The sequence below is a fragment of the Stegodyphus dumicola genome, chromosome 1 (assembly GCF_044657685.1).
Source record: "Stegodyphus dumicola isolate Sdum_Otavi_A_Nest chromosome 1, ASM4465768v1".
Taxonomy (NCBI): Eukaryota; Metazoa; Arthropoda; class Arachnida; order Araneae; family Eresidae; genus Stegodyphus; species Stegodyphus dumicola.
In genome coordinates, this window is record NC_140768.1 from 230,097,994 (window position 1) to 230,115,383 (window position 17,390).

At 32.2% G+C, this 17,390-nt stretch overlaps 1 protein-coding gene across 3 annotated transcripts in view; it reads left to right on the forward strand.

The window, feature by feature from the left end:
- Positions 1-17,390, forward strand: part of Bap111 (Brahma associated protein 111kD) — a 70,027-nt gene that overhangs the window by 40,894 nt on the left and 11,743 nt on the right. For all 3 annotated transcript variants that reach the window (XM_035359814.1, XM_035359816.1, XM_035359815.2), the window contains exons 10-11: positions 8-177; positions 5,945-6,046. In XM_035359814.1, coding sequence (XP_035215705.1) covers positions 8-177; positions 5,945-6,046 — 272 coding nt within the window. The remainder of the gene's footprint in view (positions 1-7; positions 178-5,944; positions 6,047-17,390) is intronic.

Genomic DNA, 17,390 nt, shown 5'->3' on the forward strand with positions numbered 1-17,390 from the left:
TTTTCAGAACTTGATGAATTCTCTGTGAAGCATGTGGCATCAGCAAGATATTTGCGAAATCATAGATTGATAAATGAAATTTTTAGTGATAGTGTTGTGCCTGATGTTAGATCTGTTGTTACAACAGCACGTATGAGTGTTTTGAAGCGACAAGTGCAGTCACTTACCATGCATCAGGTAATATTTTTGGTTAAAATGTTTTGGGATTAAACACAATTGTTTCATATATGTTATTGCTGTACATCTTTCAAGGAATCATTTTAAAAATGCATATAAATGAGAAATATGAATAATCAGAATTTCAGTTTAAAAATGTGATATGTATATTTTAGCTGTAGAATTTTAATATAACTAAAGTTTTAATTTTAATAATAATATTAAAAAAATAACTTGTTTTAATCATTATCTTTTTATTTTTAAAAGATAGCCATGCTTAATTTGAACGGCAGTATCACCGTTTTATTTTTGGAAAAACCTGTATCAGAAATAAATTGAATTAAATGTTAAAATAAATAATCCACAAAAGGGAAGAGGCTATAAAGTGTGGAAAAAAAGTGTTAAATTATTTTCAGTAAATAAGTCTTAAATTTTTAAAATGTTACTTTCTGGCAAATGCATGTGATTAGCCAAGATTGAACAGAAAGGCCACAATTTTCCATGTAGGAGTGATATGAAAATAAGTCATCCTGCTTCACCAAACAAGTAATGAGAAAGTACTTTAAAGCGATACTTTCAAATTGTAAAGCTTTGTCCTTTTACAGCTTTAAATAGTCCTCATCACAGTTCTTGGAAAGTGGATACACTAAAGAAGCAAAAGCACTTAAACATCTAAAATCGCATTGATTGATTATGGGAATTGAGTATTTATAAAAAAATTAAGGTATTTAATTGGTTACAGGTAAAACCGTCGCTGCAAAATTGCAAACTTCCATTTATTTCTTTAAATTATCATATGCAAGTCTCAAACCAAATTGTTTAGTTCTGACTGTGAAAAAAAGCTCTGGTGCACAGGTACCACCAAGTTTGTACTTCTAAACTTTTATCTTCATATGAATCACTTACAGAACCATCTATTGCATATAAATTTTCTGGAGAATTGGCATTGGTACAACTGGACTATGAGGAACTGGGTCCAAAGTGGATGGCACATTTGGACAGATGATCCTTTTTTATTCTTCATATTAAAACAGTGAGCACCATAATAATTTCTGTGATTTTGTGGATCCCATCACACCATTGGAACTTCAAATATGAACGCTTCTTGTTCACCCTTTGACCACCTTCTAGGTCCTTCAATGTAGCAAACATAGTAGGATGCTCAAGTTTTGTCTTTATCTCCTAATTTCTCTTCAAAATACACGAGGTGCACTTGTCGATACAAAAGAGACTTACCTTCTGAAATTCTCAAATTAAGTACAGAAAATCTAGTAGGTAGAGATACAGAATGCGAAAGAATGCAGAAGTTTCGAAAACTCTTAAATTTTTTAATATTGAATAGGATTTTAAATGACCTATTTTTGTAATACTCACTATATCATGAACACTAGATAAAGTATTTAAAGAAAGGCAATAGAAATAACAAATAGTACTGAAGTTGAGAATATTTCATCAAAAAGAAATTCTGTAAAATTTTTTTGCTCCTGATGGAGAGGGATCTGTACCTGTCTGTCTTGAAATCGATAAAGTCTTGTTAAAAATCTATGCCGAACCCAAAGTTGTTGCTTTTCCTAATTGTATGTTTTACTTTAGTGGAATCGCTTATCTCTTGCTATAAATGAGTTGAAAGTGCTGTACAAAGACAGTTTACCATCTCCAGAACTTCGAAACGACTCTGAATGAAAACTTTTCCCTAATATTTGATGTATTTTGAACATTCAGCTAAATGCTGAATAATATCTTGCAAATGTGAATGTTCCACAGAGTGAGCTTTGAGATGGCATTAATACATATTCATTTTTCCAAAGAAATATCAGTTAATAACGATATATTTGCCAGTCTACAGACAAGGAAAAGGGAATTCAGGACTGTTTTAATTTCCGAACCAATATGAAAGAGCAGAAAAATGTTAACATCCCCCCCCATTTTTAATTGCAATTTAATTTTATGACTAACATAAATGGTATATATACATCTTTTATATGGTTAATTTAGTAGCTTTATATATATATTATTGTTGCATTATTATGAAACCAAAGTAAGATGAATTTCAAAATTATTTTAATATTCCCGTATATGTATGTGAATGTGTATGCCAGAAATAAAAGTAAAATACCAGAACTTGAGTGAGGGAAACTTTTATTAAGATTTAAAGTATTGTTCCGTTCTATGGGTTCATGGATTTGGAGTGATTGATGACAACACTTGATGAAGAATTAAACCAATTTATTCTCCAGTATTACACAAGGGAGTTGTTTGCAGTTGTCGAAAAACTATGATAAACACGCTGAAGCAATCGGCAATGCAGCCTTCAGGCTACAATGGTGAAGATAGTTTCACAGTAAAGCATTATAGTACAGTTTCTGACTCGGTCAATTGCTGTTGAGCTAACGTATGAACTCACGACACTACTACCAAACTCAAGATATTCTCTTCCCGTAAGTGTTGCGACAAACTTTTGGGGGAGGTAGGGCATATCATAAGGATTAAGAATTGCGTAGGAACCCATGCCCAGAAACGTCATTGTACTCGACCAGGTGTTGCTGTAGAGGAGAGTGCTATTGGAATGTGAAAATTGCTTCTTTCGAGCAATAGGCACCGTAGAAGAGTATGGAACACTATATGAAAGAAGAGTTTGCAGAGATGCACTTAATGTATAGAATAGCTGAGGGTAATGGATGAGACGCTGTGCACATTTATCGAGAATACTTCCCCGACAAATATCAACTTCACCACAATTCGTTTGCACGTCTGCATCAAAATTTGTGCTACGACGGGTCATTAAGAAGTGGCAGGACAAGTGAGGGCAGGCCATGATCAACTCGCTATGTTGTTAGGAAAGAAAGTATGTTGGATATGGTGGAGAATAACCAAAGGACCATTGCCTATCAATTAAGAATATCTCGTATTATTCACGTTCAAGGCATGCTGGAGCAGCGTGTCTTGAACACTGAGTCCTTCGAAGCCTATTATCTCCAAAGGGTTCAGCTACTGCTCCCTGATGGCAATCCTGCACATATGCGTTTCGCACAGTGGTTTCTTCAGGAAAGTACCATGATATTGATTTCCCAGCTTATGTGTTCACAGATGAGGACACGTTCAATGGAATGGCGTATTCAATCACCGCAATCAGCATTTGTGTGCTCAAGAAAAACCCCACAGTGTGCGGCACCCTATGGCACAAAGTTAATGGGGTTGGTCGGCGACTGCTTAGTCAGGCTGTACCTTTTACCATCCAGGTTGAATGTCTTGAATTATGTGATCTTTCTGGAGCAGGCTCTTCGCGGCTTGCTTGACAATGTTCCTCTAAGTGTGAAGTGCAACATGATGGGGCGCATGCTCGTTTTGGACTGGATGTCATAGCCATTTGAACAGATCATTCCCGCATTCATGGATCGGGCGTGGTGGATCAGTTACCTGCCCTCCCATGCTCATTGGATTTATCAAGCCTTGATTTCTTTTTAAGGAAAGCTGCCAAAAGTGTTGTGTGTCACAATCCTGTTGTGTCTGAAATGGATCTTGTGGCAAGACTCACCTCCGCAGCTGCTACAGTCAACAAAAATCCTAGTGTGTTTGAACATGTCTGGCAATCAATGGTCCATAGGTATCAGGCATGTTTGCCGTCTGATGGTGCAAACTTCTAACATCTATTGCAACATTCAAGTTGTAGTACACCAGTTGTATTCATGTCCAATAAATGTTTCAAATTAATCACTCTCTTTTTTCCCTTACCATCATTTACCTCTGCTACCACTTACTACTGAAATGTGTGGGCGTGTGTTCCTGTGCAATTCTTAATCCTAATGATGTATCCCACCTTCCCCAGAAGTTTGTCACAACATTTATAACAACCCTGTTTATAGCTTTTGACCTGCCTTCGAGAATATTCTTGAAAAAACTGGTAGAGATTTGTTCTAGAATATTCTTACTTCTCTATGTAGGTACTACCAATTTTATTGCCAAATGGGCAATTTTGCTCGAAATCTGGCAGTTGTGTCTTTCCACCTTCTGGCAACCTTAAACCCACTTTGCGGGAAAGCTATCATACGGCAGCTAGGCATTTCATAACATTATAACAGTTATTAATATTGACATTATTGGCCTTAACATACCATATTCATCACGTCATTATTACCTATACTTATGAAAATGGTTGTAATAGGCAGAAGAATATTATAACAAAAGGAGTCATAATGGCTCCCTATATTTTCAGCTGGCATTGCCTATAAGACAAACACTGCAATATATTTAAACATCTTCAATAACAAGATACAAAATTAACCATAACATTGAGCAGATACTTTTCTACACAAAATTAACCATAACATTGAGCAGATACTTTTCTACACAAAATTAACCATAACACTGAGCAAATACTTTTCTACTGCATATTAATTGCATCGTTCTTTTCACCTAAGAATGTTGTCAGAAGCACATTAAAACTCGTACTAGAACAGTAGGATGCAAATCAAAACTCGTATGACAATACGAGTCATAATGCCTCCCTGTATGGTCAGTTGGCATACCCATAAGACAAACACTGCAATATATTTAAATATATCAATAAATTAACTATAACATTGAGCAGATACTTTTCCATTACCTATTAATTGCATTGTTCTTTCACCTAAAAATGTTGTCAAAAGCAAATCAAAACTCATACGAGAAGTTTTCAATGCTCTGTTGTTTCTAATGAATAACATGAATCATATATTACTAATATTATATAGGTTATTATTTATGCCCATTTAACTTTACCATTCTGTTCGAAGTTTGTTTATTGTGCCATCCTTATTAAAAAATGTCAAAGCATTTCATTTTTTAAATTATAAAATATAAGTTGTTTTATATTTAGTACAAAAGTAAGAACAGTACTTTTGATTCCACAACTTAAATAAATAACACTTCACCCCCCAGGGAGATTTTTAACACTGATGTTTTTTAATTTTTAGCTTTATTATGTGTTTATTTTAATTTTCTTAAAAAATTTTTAAGTGTCAATTTAAACAAATATTTAAGCATATATTTAAAACATGCTTACCAAATGACATGCAAATTAAGCAAAAAACCAGCCTTGTCAGCAGATTTCATTGTTTAATCTATCCCTGCAAGCAACTTCATTGTTTAATTTATCCCCACCCATCATCAGAATATTAACCCCTGATATATCCATCATCTTCCTTTCTTCATCTAATATCCCAATGTACATTTTCCAAATGCTACTGCAGAAAAGAAGTAAATTTCCCAGCAGTTTCCTAAATTGTGAAAAGAAACATCCATGAATACTCCTTACTTCTCAAGCACTTGCTTTAGCTCTAACACTTGCTTCTCAAGCACATCAGTGAATAGTCAAGGGGGGGGGAATGCATATTGAAATTTATGCATTGTAAAAGTGAAATATTTTATTATTAACATGATTATAAATTAATTGGAATAGAAATAAGATGATGTGTTAATGGAAAATATCAAAATTAAAAATTAGATTGAATTAAAAATTAGATATGTAAAGCATCAATTTACATATCTAATTTTTAATTCAACATTTTAAATTGGTATACATTAAGTATATGTCATAAAATAAGTTATTAAATGCATTATTGTATCATAAAATGTACCTTTATTGATTAAGAAAATATAGAGTAATATTTTTGTTTCTAGAACTGTAATTTTTATTATTTGCATATTTACAGCATTGTATGCAACTGTGTGAATGTGTATGTGAAACACTGCATATTTTCTAAAAATTATTTTGTGTAAAAAATTACCTGAAATGCAATTTTTTTTAAAGAAAAAACTGGAAGCTGAGCTACAACAAATTGAAGAAAAGTTTGAAGCCAAAAAAAGAAAGTTTTTAGAAGCAAGTGAAACTTTCCAGGAGGAATTGAAAAAAGCAAGTATATTTAATTCTTTAGATGCCTTATTGGAGATGAAAACGATTGAAAACCAGAGTTATTTTCCCAACAGTTCTAGGAGATTTAATGTTACTTTAGGTAGCTGAACTCTAGTTTCTAACTCTATTAAATAAAAAAATAAAAATTCTAAAATTCATGTAAAAATGGATTAATTTCTGAATCTGTTATTCATTTACAAGCACATGATGTACAAGTATGTTCCCACATACTCTGCTAAAATTAATCCAGTCTAGCATTGCTTTATCTAGATTTTCTGTATCTGTAGTCAGTTCTGAGTAAATGGGGCACTCATCCTGGAATTAACCTTAACAAACAAATTCCAGTAAAAAAGTTTTCATGTGTTTATTTGGGACAACATGCCATATAATTAATAGTCATAATAATCAGTTAACAATGCCAGACTAAGTGGAAGGATACATAGTTATATTGACATTATTAATTGCATGTTATACCTTGTCCCTCTTGCTTAAAAAACAACTCCTATTATCAATGGATTCATTCATATCTTATTTACTGTTTTTTCATTTTTTCATTTTTTGATTCATGAACTTTTCTCATTTGCTTCACCTTGATGGCTACTTTACTGTCAATTATCATATGTATTGTGTCCAGGAACACATATCTCATAAAATCTGTTCCACAATCTTTTGCAGCCCCCCAGACGGTATAGTGATTAGGGAAGACAACTGAGATGCCAAAGGGCCGGCCTCAAATACGGGAGAAGGCATGGTAATAATTGCCCATCCCCTTCATATGCAAAAGTGGCCCACCTATTAGGTTCTTCCATAATAAAGTGACCACTGCTTCTGGCCTTAGTAGTGGCCAAAGTCTGTGATGACTTGTGTGCTCGCCATTGGGGGGCATTCTTTTGCATCATTTTGATATATACTCAAGTTTATTATCTATATAGAAGTGTTTACAAGCAAAGTAAATTAAATTTAAGTAATTCTCTTGCATATATATACTGCCCACTATTTTGGGTATTTTCCCTTTCCATCCTAAAAATAGTAATTATTGTAAACATCTCTGAACTGCATCATTTTCAAATTAATCCATGACTTACGATTCTTACATAACTCTCATAATGCAGTTAATTTTACAGATTGAAACTCGAACAACCAGTACTAATTTTAGATAGTTATTATTAGCCAGTCAAATTACAGCTAAACCCAAACTGACTTATTTTACCAAGATTTCATCTCTAACATGCCACATTCATTATCTGCTTCTCTTTCTACTAGCCACTTGCTGCTGCCGCTTTTCTTTATGTGTAGTTCTAGAACAGTGTTGATTTATTAAAAATGTGTGTCAGTGAGACTAAAAAGTTTTATGATGTCACCACATGACTCCTTGTATGTCCTATTAAATTATACTCAGTTTTTGCTGAATTTCATTTAAACTTATTACCTCAAATTTCATTAGAGATATATTTCCCATTCAATTAACTCAGTTTTCACTTCGGGGCAAAGCAGAAATACGTAAAAACTCAAAACATATTCATATTATGGACAGTTCTATACCTCCCGTTCAATATTCATTAAAAATTGTAAAGTATGGAAAAACAAAAAGCACCAAATACAGTTTAAAAAAGAAGTTTTTACAATTAAAAGTAGAGCTTCTACCCAAAAAGAAGCAATTTGGCCAGCAGGCAGGAAGACAAAAATTTCGGTGTACAAGACAAAAAGTTTTCTTTTGGTCCCACTCAGCAAAAGGACATTGAAGGTGCAGAAAGACTTAATTCACTATTCTACCGAGTTTCAAATGTAAACAAATGGCAGTTCATTAGTCTTAGCTCACCATTTAATGTTTTTAAATTGTTGATAATTCTACAACTATTGTATGCAGATAAACTAACATAAAAACCTGAACTGGAACATAAAATTCAATGACTTTTAAAGCAAAAAATTCACAATTTATCAACATATAAGAATAATAATTAAAAAAAAAAAAAAAAAACTAAGCTCATCGAACCAGGTAACAGAGTGTGAATATATATTTATATACGATTGCAATGAAAAAGAGAGGTACACTGTGCAAAAAAAAAAAGGAGGGGACAGTTGTATACCTCCCGTTCTACTGGCCAATTGACGAAACTCAACTTGCGTTTTTCATGTCTCGAATGCGCGACCTAGGATATGTATTAGATTTATATATAGCATTGTTCTAACATAGGTATTTTGATCCAAAGTCAGACTTTTTCAGGAAAAACATAGCAATTTTTTCTGTATTTGATTCTACAGCTCAAATTATGCCAAAGGGACAAATTTTTTAAAAATCGCATGAGTTGTTTTTAAAAATTAAGCTCTCGAAATTTTAGCTCCTATATTAATTGAATTTGGTATATATTTATTAATCTCTCTCTCTCTCTCTCTTTTTTTTTATTTATTTATTTATTTATTAAACTTGTTTGATTCTTCCTTTTACATTTCGAATTTAGGGTCTTTCCAAATAAAATTTGCCCATTTTTTATGATTTATTTAAAAAAAAATTTTGAATTATAATCTAAAATTTTTACTATCATCTTAAAGTAGATGTATTTCTAAGCACACCTGCAAAAAAAAAATAGAGCATTTTATTCAAAATTTCTGAAGATAAATGTAGATTTTTATATTGACGCGTTTTGAAATTAGGCATATTTGTTGTAAGCGATAATAACATCAAATGTGGTTTAGGCACTTTGTAAAATTATTTAGTATTAAGTAGGATTGATGTGACTTTTTCCCCTACTTTCCCTACTCGTGCACAGTGTAAAAAGGGAAATGAAAATAGATTGCCATATATTGTAAAATTCGCCAAGTGAATTATTTTTGGCACAAACTGAAAAAAAAAATGTGCCAAGATAAATTTTTGAACTTCTCCATAAATTTCACACCGAATTTTACAAAATTTATTATTTAGGCATAATTTGAGTCATAGAATTGAAATATGAAAAAAAGGGGGGCATGTCATTTCAGAAAAAAGTATGATTTTTTGTCAGAATACCTATATTAGAAGAATGCTATATATAAATCTAATATATATACTAAGTCACACTTTCGAAACATGAAAAACACAATTTGAATTTTGTTAATCGGCCCAGTAAAACAGGAGATAAACTGTTCCTTCCTTTTTTTTGCGCAGTGTGCACAACTACTACATGTTATAAGAGTCCCATATACAGAATTTCAACATTCTACTACAGCTGCTCATTCTTTAATTATGCGAGATACAGATGTACAGATGTGGAAAAAATCTCTTATGTATCCATTTTACAATCATCTTTGGCCAAAAACAGTCCTTTATTCTGTTTGTACATACAGATGTCATGCAGAAACATTGTTTAAATGGTTTCGAAAGCAGTAAAATGGATATTTTGTTGAAATATACCTGGAATTTTTCAAGATTACATGCTTCTTTTACTTCGTACAGGGAAGTAAAAAGCATATTAAAATCAGTTGTTGTGGCTGTTATTTTCTAAGCATCCAGCTATATTACTCCATAAATGATGATGTTATTAATTTCTAAATCATGATACACATATATGTATATTTACAGAAAACTTTAAAGGTGGAAGAAATGTATTGGTTAGTTATGTATACACTTCCTATGAGCAAGTTATGTTTTTTCCACTTTGGATGTCTTTCTGCTAACTTTTTTGTATAATATTGTTTACTGAAACAGTAAGTTTATACTTAGGTTGTATAAATTCTTGAATGATAACCCAAGGAACAAAATTGACAGGTAAATATGTGAAATTTACAATAGAAATTAATTGTTTTAAACATTTCTACAAACTCTTTATAAGTGATCATCTTAGAGAGGGGTTCCCTTTATTTGAAAAAGTCATCATTGCAAAATTTATTTAAATAAATACATGACAGACTTTTTGTAAAATGTGATTTTTAAAAATTTGGATGATGATATTTTAGTGATGCGTATTTGATGTGCTGTGTGCAGTGTCTAATAATGTACACTACTTTATGTAATGTATCATTAATTATGAGAAGATACACAAATTCTGCATGGACTATTTTTTACCTCATTCTTCCACATTTACTCCAGTTTCAATATGTAATGGCTTTTTAACTCGAACAGCAGCTTTCTCTCGTTCTTCCTCTGTAAACCATGAACACAAAAATAATCAGATATGGAAGCAAAATTGTGTTAATATGTTACTAATATTAAGTTTCTATGCTACCTGGAAAACCGGGAAAAGTCAGGAAATTCGAAAATTGACCAAAAAAGTCAGGGAATTTCATACGGCGACCCCCCCCAAAAAGGCGAGTTTTGCGCCGACATTGGAAACGATCACTTTATTGGCGAATTGTTTATCGCGTAAGCGTCGTTTGGCCAGCTGGCATACAGCCAATTTTCGCAGCTCCAATTAGATTGTCTTTTAGAAAGGCAAAGCAAGTTTCCAGTAACCTCGAGAATCGCATGTGCATGTGCAGTGCATGTTGAACTAAACAAAATACTTACTCTCATATAAAACAAAATTATTTTAATATTAATATGCAGTACTATGGGAGTTAAAATCAAAGAATATGTATTGTTAAGAAGGAAGATTTCTCTGCAACAGGGGTGGCTCCGTTCCAACGTAGAGGGAAACAGCTGTGCATGCGTGAAATATCTGTCACCAAAGCTTGAAGCCGGTGTTGAAGTTCAAAGGTCACGTTTTCAAGAGTTCATAAAATGAATATTGTTTAAAATTTCTTTAAAACAAAAGAAAATATTTTTTCTTGCAAGTAAATTAATTAATGGATTAGTTATGTTTAGAAAAAAAACTGTGAAAATCCGTGTTTAAATAATTGCAAAATATCAAAGAAGAAACGTTTATTCAAAGAATGTTTCTTCTTAACACATGTTCCTCAATTTCCTGTACATATCGCAAAGGGGGAAATTCTGGCCGCTAGGTTCCGTCTCCAAATCCCTTGGCGAATTTTTCCTCCCCTTTCTAGCGGCGTATAATAGCATTACGTCTATGGAACCTTTCCTTCTTTACATAGACGTTCTTTGGTTAGGTTTTTTTGTTTCCATGTATTCTGTTTTAACTTCCATGTACAGTACCCACGGGATTTGGCGACATTATGATGAGCATTAAACGTGTTATTTTGGTGTTGGCGACAATTTTCAAAATCGTGCCTAGGCCTTACCGTGTATTAAGATTTTACCACGAAATCTTTTAAACCTTTTTTTTTTTTTCTTTTTAATAATTGCCTTATTTGTCATTTTGCAATAAAATAAAAAAATACTAATCTAGGCTAACTATTAAATATAACTAACTATATTTGCTAAAATATCATTGCTTATTCTAATTCAATTTTTAATTATTTTTATTTTTATGTTATTCGTATCATTTAATGTTGCATCTTCCCTCTAAATTTGTTTATTATTAGTAAACAATACTTTCAAATTTCAGGAAATTTTCTCTTGCATAATCTTGAAATTAATTCTAGCAGTAGTAACATACCATCATGAAATTTAATGCACATATTTTTTGCTTATGTATGCTGCTAAATAAATGTAAAATATCTGAATTTATTTAAAAATATCATTAAATATATTTCTTTCGTTTAGCTGCAAAATGTCTGCAAAAAAATGATTTTTTAAAATCCAGATTGGGCAGATTCTAATCTCAATCTTCAGTGGAGAAAACAATTCCTTTTAGAGTTAAAATACCTTTGGGGATTAATTATATATATAAGTCATATGTAATTGGCAAATTTTTGTGTTTTCAAGTAATACCATAATTAACTTACCTCTTAGCACAGCCAAAATGCATTACGCGGATAAACTGGAATTTTCTTAAAATATACCTGAAAAAGTCTGGGAATTTCATTCTCCTGTTTGAGTGGCAATGCTGTAATTTTCAATTTGTCACTTTATAATGATTTTGATTTTTGTGGCTTTAATTTGTCGTCTATACATTTAATGTGAAATATTAAAATGGTAAAAATTTTATTCAAGTGTTTAAAAACTAGAATGAATCCTCTCATTGTGACCATCTCCCTTAAATGACCCAATATATTTGAAAATAAAATATTGATATTGAAGATTTGTTTAGGGTGACCATCTCTACAAAGAACTAAAATCATTCAAAAGAGGATTCACTGTATTATTTGAGATTCTAAAATATGTCATAATATTAGTGATCTATAACAATATGTAAATGATTACATTTTACAGTTTTAGTCTTTTCTTATTAAAATATTTCTTAAAAAATATGTAAAACACGTTCTCTGGTAAAATACTAAGTTGAAAGATTCTGTGTTTTGAAGTTAGATGGATCTAGTTTTTAGTGTATGTTATAAAAGAAAGTTTGACAATTATGAAATCAGGAGTGGCCAACCTTTTGTTCAGATACGCCATATAATTAAGACACAATAACACGCCATATAACTCGAGCACCTTTTATACAGTCTTACATTCATGGTATATACAGTTTATATAGAAGTATATTTGTAGACATAATTAACTTTTTTGATTGATTGAATTATTGTATGGGGGGGGGGAATCCGTTGCAGCACATAAACGGTACTTAGCATTAATGAAACTTTTGAGCCTCTTTGGATTTTGCAAATCTTTTAATGCTTGGTGTTGTATTTTTTACTGAGAGTAGCAGAGAATTCTTCAAATTTTAATCAGTTATTCATAACCTTGTTTTGCTTTTAATCAGTGTCATTGATGAAAATGTGTGTTCTCATCTGTTTGTTGTTTTAAAGCAACATATATAATTTTTTTGCAAATTTTCTTACCTCAGAGAATTGTCCACATGATAATGAATACCAGAAATAAATTATGTCAAAAGCATATTGATCTGGAGCTCATCAAATTTCATTTTCAAGAATAAATTTGTTTTTAAATCATTTTGTTCCATGATGTAACTAGGCATCTATCTGCATTATATTTTGTCCTCTAAGTGAAAATGGGTTATGAATAAAAGAAAGCAGTTTTCTTCTTTAACATAACCATGAAAATGACATGCGGGTGTCCCTTGCAATATCTTGGATTTTTTCGATATATTTGATTAAATTACTATTATTCTCAGCACGTATCCCTTGCAATATCTTGGATTTATTCGATATATTTGATTAAATTACTATTATTCTCAGCACATTCACTCTTTTTCTTTTGAAGATGGAAATTGATACAAATACACATTTTCTAACTGAGAGAAGAACTGTTTTAATTTCATTTTAAATGAACGGTTGCTGTTTACCAAGCTAAAATAATTTATTCTTGCCTTGTAGTTTTAAATTTAGAACATTCAAAGGGCTAGTAATATTGAATAAAAATGCCAAATTAAATAGCCATTTGTCAAATAATAGTATTGTTTCATCAGGTAGTTCCTTATCTTGTTCCAAAAAATTCAAAACAGCAATTTTCAGTTTCCAAAATCTACTCACAACGTGCCCTCAAGAAAGCCAACGCACTTCACAATGTAGGTTAAAATCATATTTCAAATCTAACATTTCACAACAATATTCTCGGAATTTTTGTCTGTTTAATGCTCTTGCTCTATTCATGCATTTCACAACTCGTGTAACATGTTGCATATGTAAAGTTTTGGCACACAGCACTTCTTATGTATAATGCAATGATATTTTTGTATGGGATGATTTAAAGAATTTTCAAGCAAAGTGTCATTGATTTTCTTTATTATTGATAGCACTCCATGAGTACATTTTCGAGATATGATTTTACTTCTTCAAATATATCTTTTCCTCTTGTTTTACCATGCAGTGACTCCAGACTGGCAGGTTCTTCAAAGGTATTAAAATTATTAATTCCTGTAATAAAAATGTTTAAGTATGTAACATCAGATATGTCTGTTGATTTGTCCACAGCTAGAGAAAAGAAAGTACAAGAATAGATAATGCCTTCCAATTGCTGGAATACATCATGAGAGTGTTCCTTAATACGCCTCATAACTGGATGTTGTGATATAGCAGTCTTGTTTGCATTCCTTTTAATATCAAGATGGTGCAAAGATATTTGAAGACAAAAATTTCTTCTCTGTCAGAAAAATGTTTCTTTTCTTTTGCCAATACTAAAGCAGTTTCATATGATGTTTCTGTCATTGCACACTTCACAACTTAAGCAAATATATTTTGTTTTATGATTTCTTCATTTTTCTTAATCACATGTATTATTCGCAACTCGGATCCAAGAACAAACTTCATTTTCCTTCTATGTAAGTCTGTATGCTGTGTTTTATAGTCTCTCTTAAGGTCATGTCTTCTATTATATGAAATATGAATCTATTATATGAAATAAGGCAAAACGGTTTTTCTTATAATTGTTTTATAAATAACAACTCATTTACCCATTGTCTATTAAATTCATGCTTATTATTTGCACTATAAATATATAGAAAAACACACACACAGAAAAGTGCAAAACTTTAAAAAATGTTGAAAAAAGAAAAAGAGGTCACAGTTATCTGGTTTATAACGAAAGTCTTCAACCAAAAAAACATTTTTAATAAAGTTAGGGGAGGAGGGAAACATGAAAGCAGTACCATAGTGCTGGTAGTAATCACCACCCAAATCTATGATTTTCTGTCACCATTTTGGCAGTTTTTTAAAGCCTTCGGCCCAGAAACTTGGTGGCCATGAGTCCAAAAACAGATCAACCTCATTTGAGATGTCCTGCGCAGAATGGAAAAAGCACCAGCAAGATGTAGCGATAGGTGCGAAAAACGATAGAAGTCAGAAGGAGTGATGTTAGGGCTATATGGTGGGTGTGGCAAAAGATCCCATTTGAGTCCGTACAGAGTCCAGCTGGTGAATGCAGAGACACATGTGGTCTTGCATTATCTTGATGGAACATTACCTTTTTGCACCAAAACTCAGTTCCACGTTTTCCCTTGATAGCAGCGTCAGCACGGACTAGCATCTTGCTGTACACCTTACTTTCGAGGGTTTTACCTTTTTCCAGATGCTCTTTGTGGATAATATCACGGTAATCCCACCAGATACAAAGAATTATCTTTTTGTTTGTCGAATTGCATTTGCTGTGCTGCCAATGGGCTCACTGGGCACAGACCAACTACTTTTTTTGCCTGTGTTGTTGAAATAAATTCACTTTTCATCACAAGTGATGATCCGGTCCAGAATTTTGTCCTTGCATTGATATTCGAGCAGATTAGAACAGTCGAGTTTATGTGATGCATAGTGCAACTAATTACTAGTTTATGTGATGCATACTAACATCTAACTCCATAGCAAGCTCTCGAGTAGTTGCATACGGATCTTCTTCCACAAGTTCTCACAGGCGGGCCTCATTGACATCAGTAGCCTGGCCTTCTTGAATATCCTAATATTTTATTTTAAACTTTCATTACAAAACCTTCTCAGTGTCATACTGTATAATGTTAGTACCTAAAGCTGTGCACATGATTTGGTGATATTCTGTAGCTGACCTTTTGTAACAAAACTGGAAGTAAATGATGGTTCTAATCTGGTAGCGTGAGTGTTCCATTTCAGGCACCTTAATGATATTTTTGTACAAATTTCACAACACAGTGTTCCAAAGTGAGTCTTTCTTTTAAATGTCAAAAGTCATTTGACAAAATATGATTAAACACGCTAATGCAGCTTGTTTGCGTAGACAGTATTTGTGGTGGCAGGGAAACTTTTGTTAAAACCTGATACATACATCATATCACATAAATGCTGTCACAAAAACTCTGCTTCAAAATTCCACATCACAGTGGCTCACTAAGAACTGATTGAAGCGGCATTTGTAATCATCCAGTGTGCAACGGTTTGTTTGGCCGTGTCTGACCTGGTTGTTGATGATTATGGATCTTAGTGCATAAAGATGATATCTGCAATCATTGCACACATTTGCATTTTATTTCTTGACAGTAAGTTGTCAAGAAATTTGACAGTTTCTTAACAGTCTTGACTGAAATCTCCAGACACACACATCTCTAAACTGAAGCTGTTCTTTAAAATTTTTACCCTTTTTATGGCCTTTTTATTGCAAATAAGAAAAATAGGGACAGCAAGCCAAGATTTTCAGATTATATTCTATTGATTAGTTAAGTCCACAAATTCTGATATTATTGTAGGCTGAAGTATTATGTAAGTATCTGCATCATTAGCAGTATGTATAAATCATATCACTGATTAATTTTGAAAGAAAGCTGTTTGGATAGATTTAATATAGGCAGTTTTTATTTTTAGGGCAGAAATGAGAAAGAAATAACCAAATTAGGAGATTTTAGGAAATGTTGCAAATAGAAGTTTTTTTTTTTTTTTTTTAAATCTAAACACACTGAGATACATATATATGTAGCCCATGTTTTGGACTCGATCTGCTCAAAATAATAATCTTCTTAAAATTTCTGTTCCTGGATGCTATAATTTTGCAACTTTTTACACTCCTTACTTTGGTCTGTAGGGGTTGGGTTTTTAAAGACACAAATTATTTGTAATTGTTTTCTGAGATTATTTTAATGGTTCAAAAACAGGCAGATTTATTTACTTCTTTCACTGCACCAACCTTTTGATGACGATGCAATAAAAGATGTAAATCTTGTATTTAATCTTAGATTTTTTAATTTAATCTTGTTAATTTTTGGTTTTGAAATATTTTGCCCCCTTTTTCTTGCAGTTTGCCAGTGTGCTTCTGATTTTTTGGTTTTTGCAGAAGTTTATTCTGAATTGAATATGGGTTGAATTTTGAACAGATAATTTATTTTAATTTGCTTTGCATTGTGTGTGTGTGTAAATTTGATATTTTCTTATGTTACAGCAGTATGTTTTATATTGAACTGATATATATATATACACTGCTGGAAAAATGTTAAGAACAGACAACCAACACTTTCATCCACAGCAATTACAAAATGAAGGAAAATATGGTAAATTATAATAATTGCAATATAAATTAAGAAAGGATATGAATTTTCATTTTCTCGCTTGTTCATCATGTGATAGCCATGATAAAAGTATTAAAAAGATCTGATGTGTGTGGTTAGTGTACCAAGTGAAAGTTTTACAAAAATGATTTAATTGGCCATCTTGAAAGTTTCATTGCTATGTTTTCCGACATCACTTAGATGATTTTACACTTGGCCGTGTCATTAGAAAGGTCTAATAGGGGCAAAATTAACAGATCTTGCCAAGAGTTCAACATCACTCTCAATGCTTTTTATGGTTGTGAAAAGCATTCAAAGCAATGCTGAATATGTAGCCAGCACCATGGAGGTCATGTTAGATATATAGTGTCTACAGAAGGCAATTACATCATCCCGTTCGCAAAAGAGGACCAGTATATCAGAGCTCAGCATGTGGTGAATAAAATTTTTGCTATGTCAGGCCAGTTTATCTC